Source organism: Schistocerca piceifrons, chromosome 2 (assembly GCF_021461385.2).
Source record: "Schistocerca piceifrons isolate TAMUIC-IGC-003096 chromosome 2, iqSchPice1.1, whole genome shotgun sequence".
Taxonomy (NCBI): domain Eukaryota; kingdom Metazoa; phylum Arthropoda; class Insecta; order Orthoptera; family Acrididae; genus Schistocerca; species Schistocerca piceifrons.
This window is the reverse complement of record NC_060139.1, coordinates 656018022-656040846: the sequence shown is the minus strand read 5'-3', so window position 1 is coordinate 656040846 and position 22825 is coordinate 656018022. Positions and strand designations below refer to the sequence as shown.

At 38.1% G+C, this 22825-nt stretch overlaps 1 protein-coding gene across 3 annotated transcripts in view; it reads left to right on the top strand.

Moving 5' to 3' along the window:
• LOC124777909 (transcription initiation protein SPT3 homolog) overlaps positions 1–22133 on the top strand; it is a 110129-nt gene extending 87996 nt beyond the window's left edge. For all 3 annotated transcript variants that reach the window (XM_047253462.1, XM_047253461.1, XM_047253463.1), the window contains exons 5-6: positions 12667–12821; positions 21815–22133. In XM_047253462.1, coding sequence (XP_047109418.1) covers positions 12667–12821; positions 21815–21949 — 290 coding nt within the window. In that variant the 3' untranslated portion in view covers positions 21950–22133. The remainder of the gene's footprint in view (positions 1–12666; positions 12822–21814) is intronic.
• Positions 22134–22825: the final 692 nt, after the last annotated feature.

Below are 22825 nucleotides of genomic sequence, written 5' to 3'. Positions count from 1 at the left end.
GTTTTCTGCAGTGCGCCTGGTGCCTGCGTGCTGCATGACACTAAAAGCCTGATAAATTTATTATCAGGATGGATCCACAAGAGTAATTTGTCATTGCAGATACCATCGTGTTACTAGCATCCGAAGGAATAGCACCCAACCATTCTACACCACTGCTCAGGATACTGACATGCAGTGGCATGGGCTAGCCTAGGTTGCTACAATTTTGCATCAGGAAGTGATCATCAGATACTCTGACACCACTGTGTCTGGTGGCAACAGTAACTGTCATCTCAACGATTCGATAATAACACATCAGCATCAGTGTCTTTTCACAGTACTGGCACAAATGTGGTTTGGTGAATCAGTTTTTTCCTTTATTGATTGACCTTTTGTTTTGTATGTGTACCTTGTTTGGCCATGGTAGGATGTAGGGATCTTCATCGTAACTTTCAAGTTGCCCTCGTCAGGCCCCAGGAGCCTGCAGATTTATCGCAGTTTAAAGGGAATCGTAAGCAAATGTATTTAATGCAGGTATGAGTTGTCAGGCACTAAGGCTGTGCCAGCTGCATGTAGCAATTTTAGACAGTTTGGGTATTTGGCACAAGATTGTTTTGAGTTCAGTTGGGCAATGAGACAGTGAAAGGACTACTAGATAATAATTTTTTGCGTGTGTTTAGTGAAGTTTGTGTATTTGTGTTTGTTGGTGCTGTTGTCATTCTTGTTGTAAATGGCAGTTGTAGGTCATTCAAAATGCCAGACACATGTTCTGCTGCTATTACAGGTGAGGTAGTTGCCTCTTTGCCAGAGTAAGTATAGGCATTGTTACATGTGAATTTCAAGCAGCAGTAGGGAGAGTTACGCATGCAGGTTGTAGCTTTACAGGTTGTTCTGCAACAGTTGCAAAAACGAGTCAGATGAAGTTGAGATTACCCTCAGCTCCTCTCAATGCAACTAGCTTAATAACATCTTTCTCCAGCAAAATGACTGAAGGTGTAACTATGTTAATTAACAATGATACTGATACTGCTGCAATGAGTGATCAGACAAGACTTCTGTCTGTATGGCTAATTTGCGATTGTCAGGTGAAGCAAAAGCATATGTTTTGTCACAAAGTTCTTAGTAAGGCAGAGATGTTTCAACAGTTGGCTGACCGTTTATGTTAGCTTTATCATAAGCAAAATAGCATAAGTTTCTTCCAAGAAAAATTGAGTATTTTTAACAGAAGTGCAATGAATCAGTAGAGGCCTTTTCAGGTTGGGTCTGGAAGATCACTGAGCAGACGTACAAACTGATGCAAATTGCAGTAACCAATAGTCTTACTGTGGGGAGTTGAAAATAGAGGTTTAGATGTTTTTCTGCATGGTATCCTCACTGAGATGTCATGTGGAGTGAGGGTGGAGAATTCTGGTGACATGGCCACAGTTCTCAACGTTGCTATGTGATTACAAGTGACAGACATTGCCCCCAAGCGGATGTACTAACCATTGTGCTCATATATTAAGGATAATTGCAGAATGTGGTGCCACACAACGTGGCACTACACAAGACTGGCACTAACAGCATCGGCACATACGGAACACACTCAACACAGATCTGTAAGTCCATGGTAGTGGTGATAAGTTCTAATCGTTCCCAAAATTTATCCACATTGTCTAGGTCCTTTCTATTGTCAACGTTGCAGGGTGCGTGAACATTAATTAGGGTGTAATATTTATTCTTGTGTTCAACCTAAGAAACATTAGTCTATTGCTAATAGTTTTTACAGATTTTACAAATTTAACTGAGGATTTTTCGACCATAAAGGCCATACCAAGCATGTTTGCCCCTTTACCAATTTTTCTGTCCGTTCCACTTTTGAAAATTCTGAAGCCATTGTAGTCAGTGATTTGATTATCAGGAAATCTGGTCTCTTGTACTGCTAGGATTTGGATTTTCAGCTTCTTTAATTCTTCTGTTAATGTGCATAATTTTCCGGTTTGTATTAGTGTCCGTATGTTTACTGTTCCAATGTAATCTTCATTTTTGGGAAGTTTTCCAGAGTGCTCCGATCCACTCACAAGTCGTGTAGGTCCGGTCTCCCAGAATCCGATAGACCGGTTGCCACCTTTCTGCTAGGTGGGTGGATTTCACCACCTGGGGTACTTTTGTTATTACATACACGAACCATGATTTTACTTGTAATTGTATTTTGGTCTGACATGTGCCAGTTGGTAGGATCAAGGTTGTGGAGCCTTGAAACACAAATCAGCCGCCACTAACATGTGGAACAGACGCTGTCGGGAAACCGCCACTGACATGTGGAACCGTCATGCCCTAGTTTGCTAGTTTTGGTCCACCCCGGGTATTTTATTTCCCCAGTACCCACCATATCTGGTGAGCATTCCCCTATCCGCCACCTGGGGAGGCGCCTGGTAGGAGACTAGCAACTCCCCCAGGATTATTATTATTATTATTATTATTATTATTATTATTATTATTATTATTATTATCTTCTTTCCTTTCTCAGACCTTAGGTCTGGTTAAAAATGGAAAGTGACGCGGACCTTGATCAAGCGTGACTTCCTTTTAACTGTACGGTATGTTACATTGCGTTTAGGAACTTTCGGGTAGTTCAACAAGTATTATTATTATTATTTCTGCCAGAATTCATGTCTTCATGTGGCTATTTTCAATCTTCTTCTCTCTTTTGCTGCTCTCTTCATTTCCATGTAGCTTCCCCTTCTCTTAATGTCATCCACAATTTTGTACCATCTCCTTCCTTTCATTCTTCTCCCACACATTCATCCTTCCTGTGCATTCATCATCAAACAGTCCTGTCACAAAATGTGACCAAGCCAATTCTTCTGTCTTTTCCTTATAATTTCCAGCAGTCTAAACTTCCTGTTCCATTGTTTAGTGGCAAATCAATGCAGCTTGCCTCATCAGACCGGTGTATCTTTTTTTTTTTTTTTAATTAATGTTCATACCATGTTCTTCACAGGTGTTATTCAGGTCTTTTAAAATTTCTATATTAAAAAGAAAACACATTTGCCATAAATTACAGAATATCACACACCCAGTGACCTTTTTTTTCCCCCTGCAATTTTTTTCCTGCAATATTGGAAGTTTTTTACTTCCTGCTAGTAAGATCATACGTTGTCTTATTTATCACTTCACAAAAATGAGGCTGTGACTTGGTAATGGTATTAATTCTTCTGTGCCTACCAACAATTCAGTGATACATATTTCTTCCAACAGTGGGCAAATTGGCAGAGACCTTGGTTGCCAGAAGTCTGCATTTTGACTGTAGCAAGAATCAACATGTGTGACTATGTCCTGTGCAAAATTAAGTGCAGCATAGTTGTGGAGCGGAAACACCCCTTTGGACAGCTTCATCTTGATGGCCTTCCATAACCTCACCAGGAGATTACTCCTGTGACGGTTTGCTCCTTAGTACCTGTTTACTTCTTCCTTAAAGAACATTGAATTGAATTGAATTGAATTTTATTTGATCCTGTAAGATTACATCGTGTACAGTAAATGTACGTGTAATATAGGACATGTCAAAGTATTAAAATTCTTTATCAATTATTTTTCTACACCTTTAGCTTACATTTTTACATCACTGATAATGAGTAACAATATATACAAATTTAATGGCATAAGTATTCTGCAACACTGTAAAACTCTTTTTCAATGAGATAGTCTTTAAGTTTCTTTGTAAATTCATTGTGAAGTACACTATCTTGCAGGGTTTTGGGCAGACTTCTTAGTAGTCTGATACTAGAGTACTGGGGTCCTTTTTCTAGCATTGCCAGTCGGTGGGGTATGCTCCGTACTTCATTCTTCTTTCTTGTATTGTGGGTGTGTACACTAGCATTTGTAATCCAGTCCTCACTACCTTTTGTGACGTACATTATTGTTTTGTATATATATAATGATGAAAAAGTTAAGATACCTAAATTCTTGAAACAGTTTCTGCATGTTTCAGAGGTCTTTCTTCTTAAAATGGTCCTAATTGCTTTTTTTTGTAATGTGAACAGAAACGAATGGGAAAATTCATGTGTGGTTAGATGCGCCCTATAGTGCATATTGGTACTAGACTTACAAACAGCAAGTTTTCTTGGTGTTGAGTGCTAAAAGGAAATGTGCAATTCTAGCTTTCTCTGTGGCCACTTCATTATGTCATGACAACAACATAAAATAAGAAAACAATCATTACTGGTGAAAAACTGAATGATAATGGGAGAAAAGGGGATGATCGATACCTTTCAACTTATTTTAGAAGTCTAGTTTTGAAATTAATTGATAGTGAGTGAGTATATTATAGATTCATGCTACACTTTGTGCAACAGAAATTAACGAAGTAACACACTGTGATGAGAAAAGCAGTTACTTTTTCTGATAAGTTATTGGTTATTCTAAGATTCCATGCCACTGGTAAATCAATGTCTATTGAAAAACTATACTTTTGGTATGAAAACATCTGCACTGCCAGCACCACTTCTCTTCTAGGCCTCAATGACATTTTTCTCTTCTGTACAGATCTTTAATTTTCTTTTTAATTTCCTCTGCTGTTTTCTGTGATCTATGCTCTTTTAATATACAACGTATTTCATTTGATGCTGTGTCATATTTATTCCTTTTGTGATAGTTTTTAGTTCAGATGTAAAAAAAAGCATGGATTCAGTTCATATTGTTCAATTGAAACACTTTTTTTTCCAAAAATTACCACATATTACCATCTTTCATCTCAAAATCACTTTGACAGTATGCTGTTCAAGCTGCGAAGTGCACAGCTGCAGTTATTACTCGAAGAAACGCTTGGCTTCTATTGGAAGCATTCGTGTAACATCATGTGCATTTTCATGCACAGATAGACTTGTTTGGTCCTGTGCAACAGCAGGATGGGTGTAACAAGTTCAGCCACTCTGCAGGATGACAGGGACTCTTGTCGTATGTTAAAAAGGGTCATGTAAATGAGCATTACAAGCATAATCTGTTAGCATCACACAACGGCAGCCCTCAATAACATCCCCCATCACATTGCACTTTGATGGTTGGGTTTTCACCTGTTTTGGCATAATTGAATCCATGTGTTTTCACACCTTCCTGTGCTGCTTTGTCTCAGGTCCGTAGTGATATAAATACACGTTTATGGTGGTTAGGCAGTTGAGGAAGTTATCTAGATTGATCTGGCACAATTACAACTGCTGCCTCAAATCAGTGGGCATTACAAATGGGTGTGAGTATTCATGGAACCCAGTGAGTGGCAACTTCTTTCATGTTCAAAGTGTCTTTTGAGACATTGAAAATCCACGATTGATTTTTTACTTTTTCCACTATTGCCTTATTTGTGATTCACCAGTCTTCTGGCACCAGGGCCTCCACTCCTCTTGCAATTTCTGGTTGTCCCGACAGATAGGTGGTCTGCCATTTGTTGTTCATTGTTTAGCCTTGTTTGACTAAAGTAGAAACATCTGTCATCTAACTACTGTGTCATATAGGAGAAAATTGTTATTTCTACCAATTGACACAGTTTGTTGCACCCTTGTTCCTCTTCAAATCCAGGAAAAAATTATTGCTTGATACTTCACTTTATCAGTGGGTTGCACCATTGGCCCTTCTAGTGGCATACTACTGTGCTGTGATGTGGGACTTCAATGTGCACCTGGGATGCAGAGGTACCTGCACACAAACAAAAAAAAAATGAAACTATTGTTTTTTGAAATGATGATCAAAACTTTGACTACTCTCTTAGAATCTACTGAGTGTCTAATCGTTAGTGGCTTAGTTACCATGCTATATACATCAGCCATTTTTGCAACCACATTATAATTTGAATCTGGCATTTAGCTACAATTTTCTTTTCAGAAATAATTGCTGAATATAAATTCAGAATTTTATCCTCCATTTTAGTATCTTGTATGTCAGTCATTGAAGAGTAAATAATTGGTTTCAAGTTTACTGATACTATTAAATACCAAAGATTCCAGGGCTCCATGGGTAGACTGGTTAACAGTCTTCTGCTTCCATTAGTGCTGAATGCTGGAATACTACTTCAGTCTGATATTATTCATTACTGCTGAGCAACATTACCTGCGAAAAGCATTTTTAAAATCCTTAATGAAAATTATTTACTTGTGATGAAATCGGAACTGATCTAGCTTTTCAGACATATTATAATGCTTTGCTCTAAGATGCAATAACTTTTTTGTATCATAGAGATATATTGTATAGATCTATACATCTTATGTCATCTGCCTCTAAAAGGCACTATTGAGACATGATATTATTGTTGTTTTAAAACTTCTCATTTGTTATTGTTAAAAAAACTTTTTCCTGTTTCTTCTGCCTTTTCCCATTTCTGTTATGGGATCTCCATTGTTACCAGGTTTTGTAGTTGGAGTCACGTATGATGGCGGTCGTGTATAGGCTTGTTCTGCGCACGTACATCATGTGTTGCCTGACAGCCAGTGAGCATTCAGCAGTGTTCAGAGTGCTCTGCTGTAAATGTAGTATGCAATGCGAGAAGTACACGTGATTGTAGTGAGTTACTCAGTGAATTTTTATTCGTTTTGTTGCAAGTTGTCTTAGCTAATGGTGTTGGTGAGCAACAAAGACCACACAAGCAAATGAGAGAGAATTTGCGGGATAAATGCCTTCATCAAGCGCAGAGCAGACGTGTGAGCTCGGTGCAACAGTCAGTTGGAACTGAGAACAGTGCACTCCCCATCCTTGTCTTAACATGCATGGACCACCATTGTTCGAACTATACCAATTTTAGTTATAATTGGTGGCCGGATGTCCTTCCTGATGCCAACTCTCTTCCCGGGACAGAATTTGTGTACCCCCATGTGTCTGGAATAATGTCACATTTAAGTGTGAGAATTATTTAATTGGATAGATAAAAAATCTACTCACCAGGCAGTGGCAGAACACACACATAAGACTGTTGTGATTGGCAAGTTTTTGGAGCCTGTGGCTTGTTCTTAAGGCAGAAGGGTTGATGGGGAAGGAAGAAGGGTGAAGGGAAAGTAATGGAGTAGTTTAGGATAAGGGTAGCTTTTGGAAAAGTTACCCAGAACTGCAGGTCAGGGGAGACTTACCGTATGGGATGAGAAGGAAAGGCTGATTATTAGGGACTGCATCGGACGAGATTTGAAAACCTGGTAGCTTAAAGGTGGAATACAGGGTAATGTACAAGATACATACATTGATGACATCTTTACCATATGGACTCAGGGTGAGGCTGACCTAAAATTTCTGGAATCTCTGAATACCTTCTCCCAATTAAATTTCACATGGTCCTATCCCGAATCCCATGCCACTTTCCTTGATGTTGATATTGTCCTCACCGAAGGCTAGCTACACACTTCTGTCCACATTAAACTTACCAACAAACAACAGTACTTACATTTCGACAGTTGCCATCCTTTCCATGTCAAACGTTCCCTCCCATACAGCCTTGCCTTCAGAGGCAAACATATTCATTCAGATACAGACTCTTTACTGCAATACACCACCACACTCACTTCAGCCTTCACTGCACGTAATTACCCCATCAGCCTAGTTAAAAAGCAGATTTCCCGGGCCATCACATCCAAACCTGGTACTGCTGATCCCTTCACAAAACAGCTTCGGAGCACACCACTGGTGACTCACTATTATCCTAGTCTGAAATGTGTCAATCAGCTATTTCGACAGGGCTATGACTTCCTAAAATCTTGCCTGAAATGAGACCCATTCTGTTTGAAATTTCGTCCACCACACCTAGAATAGGTTTCTATCACCCTCCCAATCTCTGCAGTATTCCTGTCAGACCCTATGCTCCTTCTGCACCCATCTCCCTACCCTATGGCTCCTACCCCTGTGACCGACCCCGGTGCAAGACGTGCCCTATACGTCCTCCTACTACCACCTATAATAGCCCTGTAACTGGCAAAACATATACTATCAAAGCGACAGCCACCTGCAAAATGACACGTCATATATCAGCTATTATGTAAACACTGTTCAGCATTCTACATCAGCAGTCTACATCGGCATGACTACCACCAAATCATCATTAGGATGAATGGGCATAGGTGGAGGGTGTCAATTAGGATTAATGGGCATAGGCGGAGGGTGTATACTGGCAACTCGTGATATCCTGTTGCAGAGCATGCTTTACAACATGACATTCATGACCTCGACACCTGTTTTGCCACGTGTGCCCACTCCGTTTTAGTGTTCTACGTCTTTCATTATCTTTCTCGTCTGTTTTTCACTGCCCCCTCCCACCTCTGTTATGTACAATGCATGTAGCTTTTCACTCATATTAACTATTGCATGATGTTCTAGTAGTAATCTCTTGTCTTGCATATTACCCTGACTGCCACCTATCTCATCCGATGCAGTCCCCAACAATCAGTCTTTCCTTCAAATCCCGTATGGAAAGTCTCCCCTGACCTGCGATTCTGAGTGACTTCCCCGAAATCTACCTTTTTTCTAGACCTCTCCAGTCCTTTTTCTTCACCTTTCTTCCTTCCCCTTCGACCCTTCTGCCTGAAGGAGGAGCCACTGGCTCTGAAAGCTTGCTAGTCATAACAGTCTTTTATGTGTGTTTTCTGCCGCCTCTTGGTGAGTAGATTTTTTATCTGTCCAGTTAAATAATTTTATCAATAATGGATTGTGTTCACGTGTAAGAATATTTTCCTAAATGTTTCCATAGCACGTCCCTGACTTGAAACAAGGGGACAGCCAGATATTTACCTAATTGGATGTGCCAAACTGCCTAAAAACCACCTCCATGGTGGCCACATCAGTCCTCTTTGCTTATCCAAAAGGCGCATTCTATCCAGGGCAGACTCACCTCCCTGTATGCCAGAAGCCATGTGTCAGTGTGCTCAGCTGTCCTGGTAGGTGTTTCAGCTGTATGTGTCATATTTGGATGAAAAATACATACTGGGCTCATTGTATGTCGCTGATTGCAGTTGTGGTTGTGGAGGAAATTCCAACTTTTCAAATTATAAAGAAATAGGATTTATGAACTAAATGTCCTTTGTGGAGTGCAACTAAAGCACTGCATGTGTGGTATTGTGAGGTGGGACTACCGTATGTTCAGTCTGGCAGTTCCCACTGCTGTTGTCATGTAGAAGGAACTAACCATAGTATGCTAGTGCGTATTTACACATCCCAGATCATTCTAGCTTGATGCTGTTAAATATTCTTCAGGTATGTTAGAAAGTATAGTAGGGATATGTTTATGATTGTACAGTTAGTACATTTATTGTTCTAGTTGCAGGTTTTCACATTAATACTATAAACTTTTGTTTTTCAGCCAGCGGGCATCACAACAATACCATTCATACAATAGACATTTTACAAAACTATCTGACACAATTAACAGTGCATATACACTCCTCAAACTCATTAACAATATGTTCTTTGGGGAAGTATCTCTGATCAAACAATTTGCCACCAATGCCATACGCTCATTATTATTATTATTATTATCTTCTTTTCTTTCTCAGACCTTAGGTCTGTTATTGTTATTGCAATTATTATTATTATTATTATTATTATTATTAGATGTTAACAATGAGAATAACTTTGATGGCGAATCTTTTTATGGAGCCACATAATTGAAAGTGGAAATGAACAAGTTTTTTCTACAAGTGAGTATGAATTGTCATCACCTGAAAGAGATAAAGAAAGAGTTGACAGAAGTCACTCTAGAGACATATAAGAAAATGAATGCATATGCAAAAAAGTTAAAAAATAATAGAAAGTATTTGTCGGTGACTGCAAGGAAGTTTAATTCTGCAACAAATGTAGTTAATAAAGTTGTAAGAGTTTGCAAAATCCATCCAAAATAGAAAACATTTGAAAATGTCTGCTTGTGTGTGTGTGTGTGTGTGTGTGTGTGTGTGTGTGTGTGTGTGTGTGCGCGCGAGTGTATACCTGTCCTTTTTTCCCCCAAGGTAAGTCTTTCCGCTCCCGGGATTGGAATGACTCCTTACCATCTCCCTTAAAACCCACATCCTTTCATCTTTCCCTCTCCTTCCCTCTTTCCTGACGAAGCAACCATTGGTTGCGGAAGCTTGAATTTTGTGTGTATGTTTGTGTGTCTATCGACCTGCCAGCACTTTCGTTTGGTAAGTCACATCATCTTTGTTTTTAGATATATTTTTCCCACGTGGAATGTTTCCCTCTATTACAAACATTTGAAAAATTTAGATAGTATAAGGGTCATGGTCTGATTGGCCATGATTACAAAAAAACTTTGATTATTTTTTCTGTCAAAAAAACGTGATTGTAAATGAACAAAATTTCTTTCTAAGGAAGAAATAAACATAAAAGATATAATGGATTCTGCCACAGCATTTGTAAACTAGGTCAGTGCCTTAACTGCAGACGAAGGATATAGTGGAAACAGTATTTTCGGTGCAGACCTATGACAATTTGAATATGAACTGGCAAATGGTCAAATTTTATCAAACATGGGTGAAATGCACCTGTATGCTGTAGCAGAATCTATTTTATCTGTAACACATTCTTACAGTGTCCCAACTTCGTATGTCATTATTGATACAAAGATGTACTACTTTTTTTTTTCTTTTTTTCCACCCCCCAAGCACAAAATGGACAAATTGAACCAAGGGCGAGGCAGCAAATAACGCAGAAAACTCTTTTTAACATAGTTGTTGAACTGGCACCTCTGGCAAACTTACCAAGAACCATATTATTCATTGGTCAAAATGTTTTCATTCCAGGTTTAAAATACACCATCGTAGTGTTGCTTGACACTTGGATTGGGCAAATCAGTGGAGTTACATTTAAGGAATGTGAAATTCAGAAATCCTTAAATGGAAAACATATTCACCAGAGATCATGAACCACTAAATACATCCAGCTGTTAGATGTGTACTTTTTTAGACAATATAAACTTGTTGTTCACAGGCTGGAAGATTGCATTAGAAATAAATTTGTTCTGGAGACATCATAAGATGCATTACAATGAAACTACATTTAGTTGTTTATCACAAGATGTCTTCTCTAGTTGTCTTGGACTTGATCATTTATGCCTGACAGACGTGTGGATATTGGACAGAGGAAACCATGATGAATTTTAATGTCATACTAGAATCAGTGTTATGAATAGGAAATAGTGATTTTGGTATAAAACATAGTGAAGTCAATGCTGTTATTAATTGTTTGCAGTGTTCTCAAAAGTTATGCCCAAAACATTTTGTAATAAGACATATGAGCACTGTCATATGATGCAGCAAAGAAATGCCATTTTACAGTAGAAACGTCAAGTCTGTATTTGTCGAAAAATTGTATCTTATACTGATTGTGAATGAACATAACCTTTGTCCGTATAATTATGCATGTATCTATGTACGTACATACGTTAAAGGATGAAAATACATGTGTTCATTAGTGTTTAAACAGGCTTTCCCATTACATACTGAAAGTATATTGTGGAGTTTATTTTTGTTAGGGAATAACACTGCCATTCACATGCAAAACAGACATATGGCTCATGAATGAATGATCTTATTGCCCGAAAATGAGGCATTTCCTTAACAGCAAGTGTTCACCACTTCATTTACAGACTCAAAATGAGCCTGGTATGAGTTTCACCTGAACACAACTCGTACCGTTGAAACACCTACTTTGTGAATATTTTGTGCAATCAGCCTTTAAAGAAAAAAGAAAATGAAAAAACTGTAATTTCATATGAAGCTTTTTGTTGGACGATTGTTTAAAATTTCTTAAAGGCCAAACTCAATAACAAAGTGTCTCAAACAACAATGTTCAACTTCGGTAATAAATAGAGCCTACAGAGAATTTTGTTTATTATAGGTTTGACCAGAGCTCAAATGTAGACGCAACGAATTGCCCAAAAAAAATGTGACAGAGGAAATGTAAAATCCTTGTACAACATCGTAACAGGAGATGAAACATGACTGTATTCACACAATCCATACACTAAGCAGTTGTTTGCTGTTTACAGTTTCCAGTATGAACCGAAATCAACAAAATGGCTTGTTCATGAACCACTTCCAAGAAAATGGTTTCTTGTTTCTTTGGTTACAGTTGATGAATTGCAATCATTGCTTAGAGAACTGAAAAAAGTTAATACAGAATGACATGCAATAATTTGTTTGCTACCAGCCATCGATAAATAAGGAATAACAGCTGAAAACATTGCATCATTCATCATCATCATCATGATGCCAACTGTCAAATGGCACACCATGCAATTGTTTATTTGATTGAGAAAAATTTGAATTTATGTTTTATTCTTGTTGTTTATTACCTGATAGTGTCTGTTTTTCCCCCCATATGTCAAATAAAAATACATGAACATCGATTCTCATCACTTCAAGAAGCTGTTGAATTCTCCCAAAACCATGTTTTTGAGCCACAAACATCAGAATTTAAAAAGTAGTTTCAAGAATTCACACATGTGTAAAAATGTGTAAATTTTGAAAGTGGATATTTTGAGATACGATAAAGGATTTGTACCTAAAAAAAAAATTTCTCCCTCGTGTTGTATAAAGTGAATCTGAGAATGAATCATCCATGCAAATAGAGTAGGTACTGAGCAGCAGACTAGCCTCCTCTTCCCTCTCCACATAGAAATATCTCAATTTAACATTTTACAGTAAAATTTTCTCTGGTTAATTCTAACACATGACTTTTGATTTACAGGTTATTTGGCTCGAGAAACTGTGTCACAAATAATGGACCTTACCTTTCTAGCTAGAGAAGATATGACAATTACACGTGATCCAGTTAACAAAAATTATCCAGCACTGTTTGGACCAAATCTGCCTCAATTTCCTATGGAAGGAGTAGAGAAGATTGTAAGTGTTTCACCTTAAGTGTAAATTCTACTTCTTGGTGCTTTTCCTAACCACTGCCTCAACAAACATTATGTCCTTAAAATATGACAGATCAAAGCTTACACAATCCACAGACAAATGGGATAAAAGGTTTATCTCCCTTATGGTAACTGAAGACTTTGGGAACAGAAAGGGTATTTGACCACAAATCTAAAACAAATAATCACAGAATCAAGTGAATGACGTGATCACAAGACAGTATCTATGAGAAAAAATGAAAAAGGAAAAGGAAACATTCCTTTTGTACAGATATATGAGGGATGTTTCATAAATAATGCACCCTAATTTTTTTTTGCTTATACATTTGTATGTTTGTATATTTCAGTCTCTCTGTACAGTCTTCCAATATAGCCTCCCTGCTTCTCTCTAACTGAATCCGAATGTCTTGGAAGATCTGTTATTCCATCCAAGACACTACTACTGTCCAGCTGTTGAATGCCTTGGATAACAGTGGTATAGAGCTCTTCCAGAGAAATATGACAACATCCATGCCAAGGTTTTCTTCAACTTCATGGACAAATTGAAGTCTTGTGGACTCATGTCTGGGCTGTAGGGAGGATGTGGCAAAACTTCTCATCTGTTTTTGTGCAGTCTTTTGGGCTACAACATTGCCGATATGTGGATGAGCACTGTCATTGGGAATGAGTGGCTCAGCTTTAAGCAACTGAGGACAGGTTTCGTTGTGCATTTTTTCTGAACAGGTTTTGCATGAAGTTACAATAATGCATTGCTGTGAGACTTGATCCTCATGGGACACTGTCATGGAGATTCCTTGGTGATCATAAGCAAAAATCACCATTTAGTTGAGCTTTTGAGCACATGGAATTTTTTTTGATCTGGAGAATCTGAAGCTCTCCACTCACTGGACTGTGATTTCAACTCTGTTTCAGTCTCTAGTCCATGTTTCATCAGTAGTGACATTTCAACACACGAATCCTTGACCTTCACAGTTGAAGCATTGTCTGAGCAAGGTTACAATGTCAAGGCATTACTGTTTCTCTCCAGCAGTAAAACAGTGTGGGACCCATCTCACAGAATTGTTTCTTATTTTCAAAACATTTGTCAAAGTACAGAAGCCTGATGTTGGAGGAATTCCTGTGGCATCAGAGTGTTACTCACTAGTCACACTGTGATCTTCTTCAAGAGCATCTGCCACAAGTTTCACACTTCTCTCATCTGTTGACATTTTTGGCCTTCTGGGTCTTATTACCTACTCGTATGTTCATACGACCACTGCAAAAATGATTAACCCAAAGTGAAACTGCACTATGGCCCACTGTAAACTCATCACAAACTTCACTTGATGGGCTGTGGATTTCTGTCGGGTTTTTACCATGTAAAGGTTACATGTTGATGTACAACCTCTGCTCTTGAACAGTCACAGTACCCAAAGCTCCTGCACGGTCCATTTCTACCTGTTAGAGTACACAGTGAAAAAACAAAAACACATGCTTCTTCCTCAAGCTCCCTACTACATCTGGTATAATTTTCAGTGTTGTTGCATCAAAAAATCCACAGTAATACCAACCTGAGCATTATTGTATGAAATGTTGCTCATATTTAAAGTGAAGCAGTCTTCAGTTCAAAGACTGTTTTAAATATCACAGTGCTTTACTAGGCATGGTCCTGTTGGAGGCAGTATGTCATTGCCTTCCTCTGACTTTTCCTGCCAGTTATAGGAGAACCTACAGTTTAATGTGGTTTCCAGTGCAGCTTGGCATTTTTCATACCAGCAAATATTCATGGAGGTGGAAGAAGTGATAAGTGACAGATAAAAATCCTATGCTTAATCAGGGATTGAACCAGAGATCTCCTGATTTGTAATGAGGCATTTTACCATTGAGCCACACAAGAAACAAACAAAAAAATTGCTATTTACACTTATTTAGTAGTTGCCTTTGTTCCCAGTTGATGCATAAATTGATTTCTCTTAGACTGCTGTTCACTTGGGAGTGTCTATCCCTGAGAGGTACTTCAAAAAATTTGTTTTTGTGTCTCTGAATAATTTTCAATATATTCACTATACCAGTTGCTGTGGCTGTTAAAGTTACTACTGTTGCAAAAATGTCATAACATTATGTAATGTAAACAGTATTTGAAATATGTAAATACTAAATACACTCTGATACAAATAACTTTCAATAAATAAAATCAAATACCACTCTTTAAGCAAATATAAAGTCTACACTCCCCCTCCCCATCTTATTCCAGTATTCTGTTGAAAGTACAATACTGTGTACAGCCATGGAGAGCGTAAACATAAATTCACCATTTCCTGTAAAAAAAAAAAAAAAAAATAGTACTGATGTCACAGTTTCTGTGTATCTCATCTCATCAGCCCTGCAAATGGCTGTTCAGTTCTTTTTTATGTAAGGCATAGTAACAATGACTTTACAATATTATGACAAAATAGCATCCTTTCTCTCTCTATTGGTTTCTAAATTCCAAGTTGAAACACTTAGTTACACGATTTTTTCTTGAACATGTCTGCATGGAATAGCATTAATGGCTTCACTCTTATTGTTTTTAATCCTGAATTTCTCAGATGGATGGCATCCATCACAATGTTATTACATTTTTGCACCAGTATTAATTTTAATATCAACAGGAATTGGTACACTGTATATATTGAAAAGTACAGAGCAGTTACAGATGATTGGTGTTCCTTGCTCAGCCACAAACAGCAACACAGTAACAGGGGAATCGTTAGTATGAGTTTAGTAAGACATATAGTGGAGTGAATATTAAGTAAATCAAATCTGCATGTGAGAAGAGACACGTAAGGCACACAAAGATGGCAAAGGACTGCAACAGCCATGATTCCAGTTCGAACAGTAACAATGAAATGCAGACAGTCAACAGGTCATAGGTGAGAACTATGAGGAGAGGAAGAGGGAGATAATACCCAAAGGTGGATGTTGTTTTGTTCAGTGTCCTCAACCAAGCTCCCTAGTTCTGGATCGGTAGAAGTCATTGGACTATGCCCTGCTGATGTTTTGTGTCTGCCAGCTGACAATATTGCCAGGCTATAACAATACACTACATGAATGTACCACAGCTGTTACGAAGTGACTGTTATGTCAAGTCAACAAGTAAGCTTGGATTGTCCTCACCTCCTGCCTCCCCGCACCCACCATCTCTCCTCGTGGCTGCCCACGTATTGGGCTGGGAGTCGGGGGGAGCTTGCTTCCTCCACTCCTTGCACTCCCCTGAGAATTCATGTAGAATGTTGTAAACAAACTATACTTTTGATAGAAGTGAGCGAGAAAGGGACTATTAAAAAATAAGACGACCAGTGAGAAAAACTAATTGAGATAAAAGTACATGATGGGAGTCGTGCTTTAAATAATGAAACAAATACCTATGTGTCTTCTGTTTTGTTTTTGGGCATGCTTAGAAACAGTTTATTCAAAGCTGATACTGAAGACAGTGTTACTGACAATGGATATAAATTGATGCAACTGAAGGCATAGGGGACTCACAAAAACATGAAAACTGGAAAAGAAAAATAAAATTAAAAAAACTTGCAAAAGGAAATGAGGAAACACTTGAAAACATCCAACCTTGGAATAGGTAACAGAAAATGTGGAAAAGGCGGCAAAAGAGCAAATTGATGGTAAAAGAAATTGGGGAATCAGGAAGAAATAACTAGAAATGAGAAGGGAGTAGGCTGTAGAGGAAAGGACAGAAAGTACTAGTAAAAGATACTGGAGACATAGTTTGTGTTGGAGAAATAGTTTCTTCTTGTAAAAACTTGCACTGACAACATCTCCAAGGAAGACACATGATTCTCAACATTTATAGTTGTAATTAATACTGGTCTTTATACTGGTTGCTGGTGAGGAGGAAATTTAGTTATTAGTATTTTATTAATGATCTCATTCATAAGCAGCCATATCACAGTCGCTCAAGAAAGTTATAATTAAGCTTTACTTGTTTAATCAGAATCGGACGATGACTCTCCTTGTCTGCAGTCTCGATGATTCGAAGCGATCTGCAATCCTGTGTAAATAAAATGTCTCGGTTTTCTTGCGTTGCGTACTCAGTTGGAAAACCTCAGATCAAGCGGAAATTTTGCTTTGATAGAGTTTAATTATCCGATGAAATAATGGCGCTCTTGGATCTAATAATTGCAGGTTCGTTTCCAATTCATCGGAAGTTCCCTTCTGTTTACCAACGAAACGACGCCTCCACGCAAATTTCCAATTAGAGAATACATATATAATACACACCTTTGATGTAAATGCTAAATATATATTTTCTTGAGTAGCATACAATATATTTTCGATCTCTTTCTTCCAGTAATCTCAATAGCAAAATTACAATTATTCACTGTGGCTATTCGGCACGGAGAAGATCCTAGAAGTCCTCTCAATACATACCAGAGATAATATTACAAAGAGTAATTATGCGCTCCTGGAATAGTAATAGTACTGTACTACTTTTCTCAATGATTTTGCGAGTATATAGATGGTCAAGTAGGAAATGTAACTCACTCATAGAATTTTGCAGGGAGAATTATTAGAATATAAAGAGAGATTACACATTCAACATATAATATTTCTCTAATTGTGTGGCTTTCTGATTAATATTAAGTACTTTTTGCATATATAATTCACCCTGTTGTGAACTACTATTGTCTGCACATGTCTATTTTAAAAACAACTGTGAAGTAGAGATGCACATATACAGACAAAAAAATATTAAGCAGCCAGAAGACCCGGTTAGGTATCGGTGTAACTACACACACACACACACACACACACACACACACACACACACACACACACACACACACACAGAGTGGCTAATGTAACTGATTAGAGATATAATTCTTTGTCACAGTTAGGTCAACCACCAGTGTGTGTTAATACAGTTCATGTTAGTATTGTCACCAGACCTGTTAATGTATGTAAAATGTGTAAACAGTGTTAAAAGTTGAGTGATCACTGTGGAAGTTATTGTTGTGTTATCTTGATGAGATGCATCATCAACACTTGACAGACTTCGAAAGGGGCCTCATCAGCTGGCTGGCCAAATCGTGCAGTATCTGAAATTTTAGGACATTTGGAGGTGACAGTAGCCTAATGTAGGAGCACTTGGGAACATAAGGGCAGGCATAATTGTCATCAAAGTTCCAGTCAACCACATCTGACCACAGCAAGGGATGTCTCGTACACAAAGTACGTCATAATCCCTTCGTACCTGCATCTGCTGTCTTGGAACAAGTAGTGGACTCCATGCAACATTGTATGTCATTGTCACTATTGTTTAGGGACTAGCAGTACCTGGGTTAAGGAATTATCATCCCATATTTAGGCTACTGTTAACACCATAATACAAATGGCTGTGCATGGTGTGGTGCTATGACCGGGAAGCATGGGCTACTGTTAAATGGTGTTGCATTGTGTTCAGTGATGAATGCAGTGCTGCACTACCCTGGATTACCGTTGCCAGCGAGTATCATGGAAACCTTGTTTTGGAGAATCACAGCAGTGTTACTTCTGGTATCATGTGACATCAGGTCGCAGCTGGTAGTAATTGAGGGAACTCTGACGGAACAGTGTTAAGTCATTGACATCCTACTTCCTCATGTGGTACTTCTATACGAGAGGCAATACTCATCCTCATAAGGTGTATGTGTCTATGAACTGTCTGTGTGATACTGAGTTACTCACATTATGAGTAAGATCCCCAGATTATTCCACAATATTCCCAATTCTGACTGTATGTTGAGATGGTCAATTTAACAAAGCAGCTCAGGCACTAGGGTAGGTCTAAAAATAGTACATTACTAAAATGTTGAACAGCAATCAACTGTGGATGGCGAAGTACATTGAAAAATAACAAGATAATTATTCTTACTGAACATAGAATAGGTCATACGTCTTCTTCAGAATAAGGTTTTAAAACCTTTGAAACAATGTTCAAGGTTTAATAAACTCGTATTATGCAACTGGTTTGCTGTTACTTCTAATGTACTGAAAAGCTCTTGCATGGCCAGTTGCTGAATTGCAGCCATGTTCAAAACCTTGAGATTTTTTTCTGGGTGATTAAATAAACGACAAATTACAGTACAGGATAAATTAGTGAACTTTTTAATGTTCCTTAATAAGAAGCAATAAGTAAAGCCAATAGCAGCTGTCATACTCCTGTTCAGTCGTTGGTATAGCTTATTGTATACCATTTTGTTGTGAATTCTCGAATTCTATCGATTGCCATGAATTTCTTTCTTTCACCAATTCAGTTATGTGCTACAGGAAAGGCTAGAAGCATAAAGGAGATCGGCGAACTAAATTGATAATGAAACAGTAATGATGTTTTCATTAAGAACCAAAACATGATAATGAGTGCCCACAATGAAACAGTGTGTTGCCTGATGGCATTGCAGGTACATGACATGGTTAGTAAAGTATGTAAGTGGAGCAGATACAAATAGAAAATTGTTCTAGTGATGATACATGCTGCAGGTGCAGAAATCCAAGTCCTTTTAATGGACTTCAAAGGACATATTCTTATGGTCTGGCACCTGGGAACAGAGTTCTCAGAAATCAGTGAAGCTGGTTGATACTACTGTCCTAAGTGTCTATTGAAAATGGTTGAAGGGCAGTGAAACCGTGAACAATCGAACAAGGTGTTGCAGATCCCATGACATGAGAGAAGCAAAACAAGATGGATGGCAATCTGTGGCAGATTGACAACATAGTACATTCCTGGTGCAGACACAAGTGTTTTGATGGACACCATTCAGCACACAGCGATGAACATGGGGCTGCGCAGCAGATAATCCATGGCCACGGGATCATTGAAATTTGACCACCCTTGCAGATAAAACTCATTTCTTGTTACTCAAGGTTGATGATGGTGTCCGAATAGGCTATTGTCCAGGCAAAAGACTGCTCAAAACATGGACCATGCTGTGAACAAAGGTCAGTGGGGGCATTATTATACTATGAAAGGTGTACAGCTGGTCTTCCATGGGACCTGTGTTAGTAGTCAACAATTGGTGGTAGACTTCATGAACATTATTGTGGACCATCGGCATCCCTTCATACTTGATGTCTTCCCCACTGGTGATAGCATCCTCTAGCTGTATAATGTCCATCTCGCAAGACTAAATCATGCTACAGTAGTTAGAGGAACATGCTAGCGAACTCACCTAGATATTGTGGCCACCAGATTTGCTTGATCTGAACCTTACTGAATGTATCTGGGATGCTATCGAGCACCAGCTCTATGGACACAAATGAGCAACCTGTAATTTTTGGAAATTGTGTGACATGTACATAGATATCCAGTGAAACACGCTTCCAGAAACGTACCAAGGACTTCTGGAATTCATACTGTCTGTAATCACTTCTGTATAATGTTGCAGCGGTGGACCATCAGCTAGTACACAGGCAGTCATAATGTTTTGGCTGATCAGTATATTTTGATTTTTTGTTTTTGGAAATTCTATGTTGTTCATTACTGATGCACAAAGATTTTTCTCTGGTCTGTTATGAAACAGTTAAATATCACAGATAATAACAATCTTGTGAAAAGGAAAGTTGCTACTCACCATATAGTGGGGATTTTGAGTCGCAGATAGCACAACAAAAGACTGTCACAAATAACAGCTTTCGGCCAGTAAGGCCTTCTTGAGAATTAGACGGCAAACACACACAAGAACACTCACGCAAACGCCACTCGCACACACATTACTGCTGTCTCAGGCAACTGAGGCCACACACAAATCCAATCTGCATTTGGATTGCGCTTCATTAACTTCTGTGCAGAAAGGTGTGCAGTATATTGCTGCATCCATTTTCAATAAACTACCACAAGAATTCAAAAATCTTGGCAGTAATCCATGCACTTTCAAATCAGGACTGAAGAGTTTCCTCGTGGATCACTCCTTCTATTTTGTTGAGGAGTTCCTTGAAAAATTAAACTGATTCTTATGTTATATTCTGGATTGCATTTACTTAAACTTATGGCTTGACTTTTTTCGGTTCATAAACATTTTACTTTATCTGTTGTTACTTTTTGTCATAATTTCATGTACTGACATGTTCCACGACGTTGGAGATTTGCTCCTCAATTTGGTCCTATGTAACTAGACAAGTAAATAAAAATAAAATAAAATAGAGTATAAATAAATTATTAGAACTCATCGAAAAACTGACAAGTTCAGTATCTAGTCATCAAGGCTATTACAACTAGCAGCAAGGTTGTTATGAGTGATTTTAGTTCGTAGGATGATGAAATAAATCTGTTGTGGTCATGCTTGAAGGATATAGGTTAAAACTTAAATTAGGGTAGCCAGACAGTGACTCCTTCTCCCAAATGCGTATTAATTGTAGCATTAGCTCATTTAATCTCGGACATTATGTTTGTATGACTCTCAATGGGATACACGGCACACTTTGAATTGAAAGTTGTGCGTTCTATATGCAGTTTCCCAGGAGGAATTGTCAATATTCACATGACAGGATTGATCTTCCAGAACAAAAAAGTCCATTAAACAAAGGCCCTAAAGTTTACATCATAAGAGTTATGAGCACTTGTTCATCCTCAATACTGTGAAGCAAATCTCTTCTATTGAACAAGTGCCCATAGGATTTAAGGTACACATTCTAGAACTCGTGTTTACTGGAAAATTTCTTGTTTTAGTCCATACTACCTCATCCCAGAATATGGAAAGCAAAGAGATATTTGTTTCATAGTATCAAAGATGATGATGTTAGCTCCTAAAATCTATAACCTGAACTGCTGCTGAATTGTTGCTAATAAGAGAATACTCCTGTCATGTTTTATTCATATATGTGTGCATGCGTGCATGCATTTTCACAAATTTTACGGTCCTGCAATAGTTTTCCAATATTGAGTATGAATGCAGCTTTATTCCTGTGAACTTCTTGCAGGTGTTGATATAATTAATTTTTTTTCCTTTCATGTTTTGTTTGTTTCAGTATGGCATAACACCAGTAATTCCGTCAGAGATTGAAGCGGCTTTAGCACGTTATTGGTCTCCGTGTTTCTATCCATTCAGTACATTTTCACGAAATGTGGGACCCCAAGTCCATAAAAGGCTTCTAGCATGCTGACGGAAGGAAAAAAAAAATCATACAGTTGATACTCCATCTTTTTCAGATATTGTCTTTAGGTTTCACGTGACTTACTGACATGTTGACTGACTTTGTACTGATTAGTACTTTAAAACAAGTTGAAAATGGTATGTAAGTTGTACAGTGTAACTAGGTAATTTATTTTATTTCTGCTGTTTTTGTAAGTAATTGCATTATAAATGCTTACATAGAAAAAGGTAAACTGAAGAAAAGTGATTTCAAACATTATAACTGTAAGCCTTACCTCATTTAGATGTTGACATGACAGTGAGAATTGGTACACATACTGTCGAATGTGTCGAATGTAGCCTTGTAGTAGTATTGGTGCAAGACATCACTAATCAGTTAGGGGACCAGCAGTGAATGTTAGAGATAATAACAGGTACAGTATAATGGATCTAGGACCTTTAATTGTTTGTGGAAAGTGTAGACAAAAATATTGGATATTTGCATCCCATTTCTGTTGGTAAATTGATGTATCCTTACAGTGCCATCCTTCAAAAGGATATCATAAATATTAATCTGTCAGACAGAAACAGAGTGAAAATTGAACTAAAGTCAGCAGTTGCAGCAAACAATCCACTGCAGGTACCTATATTTAAAGGAAAAAACCTGTATGGGTGTATTCCCAATTTATTGTTATATAAATATGTGATCATACATTGTATTGATACAATGCTAAAAGATAAACAAATCTACACAAAAATGCAGGGTTAATACGTAGTTACTAGCGTCAAATGATACACACGGAAGGTGACAATACTGGTCTGCAAGACTTGCATGTAGGTCACAAATATTATCGCGTCATGTGGTGATCTTGGGTAGGAGATACTCAATAAAAAGATTTATTGCTCC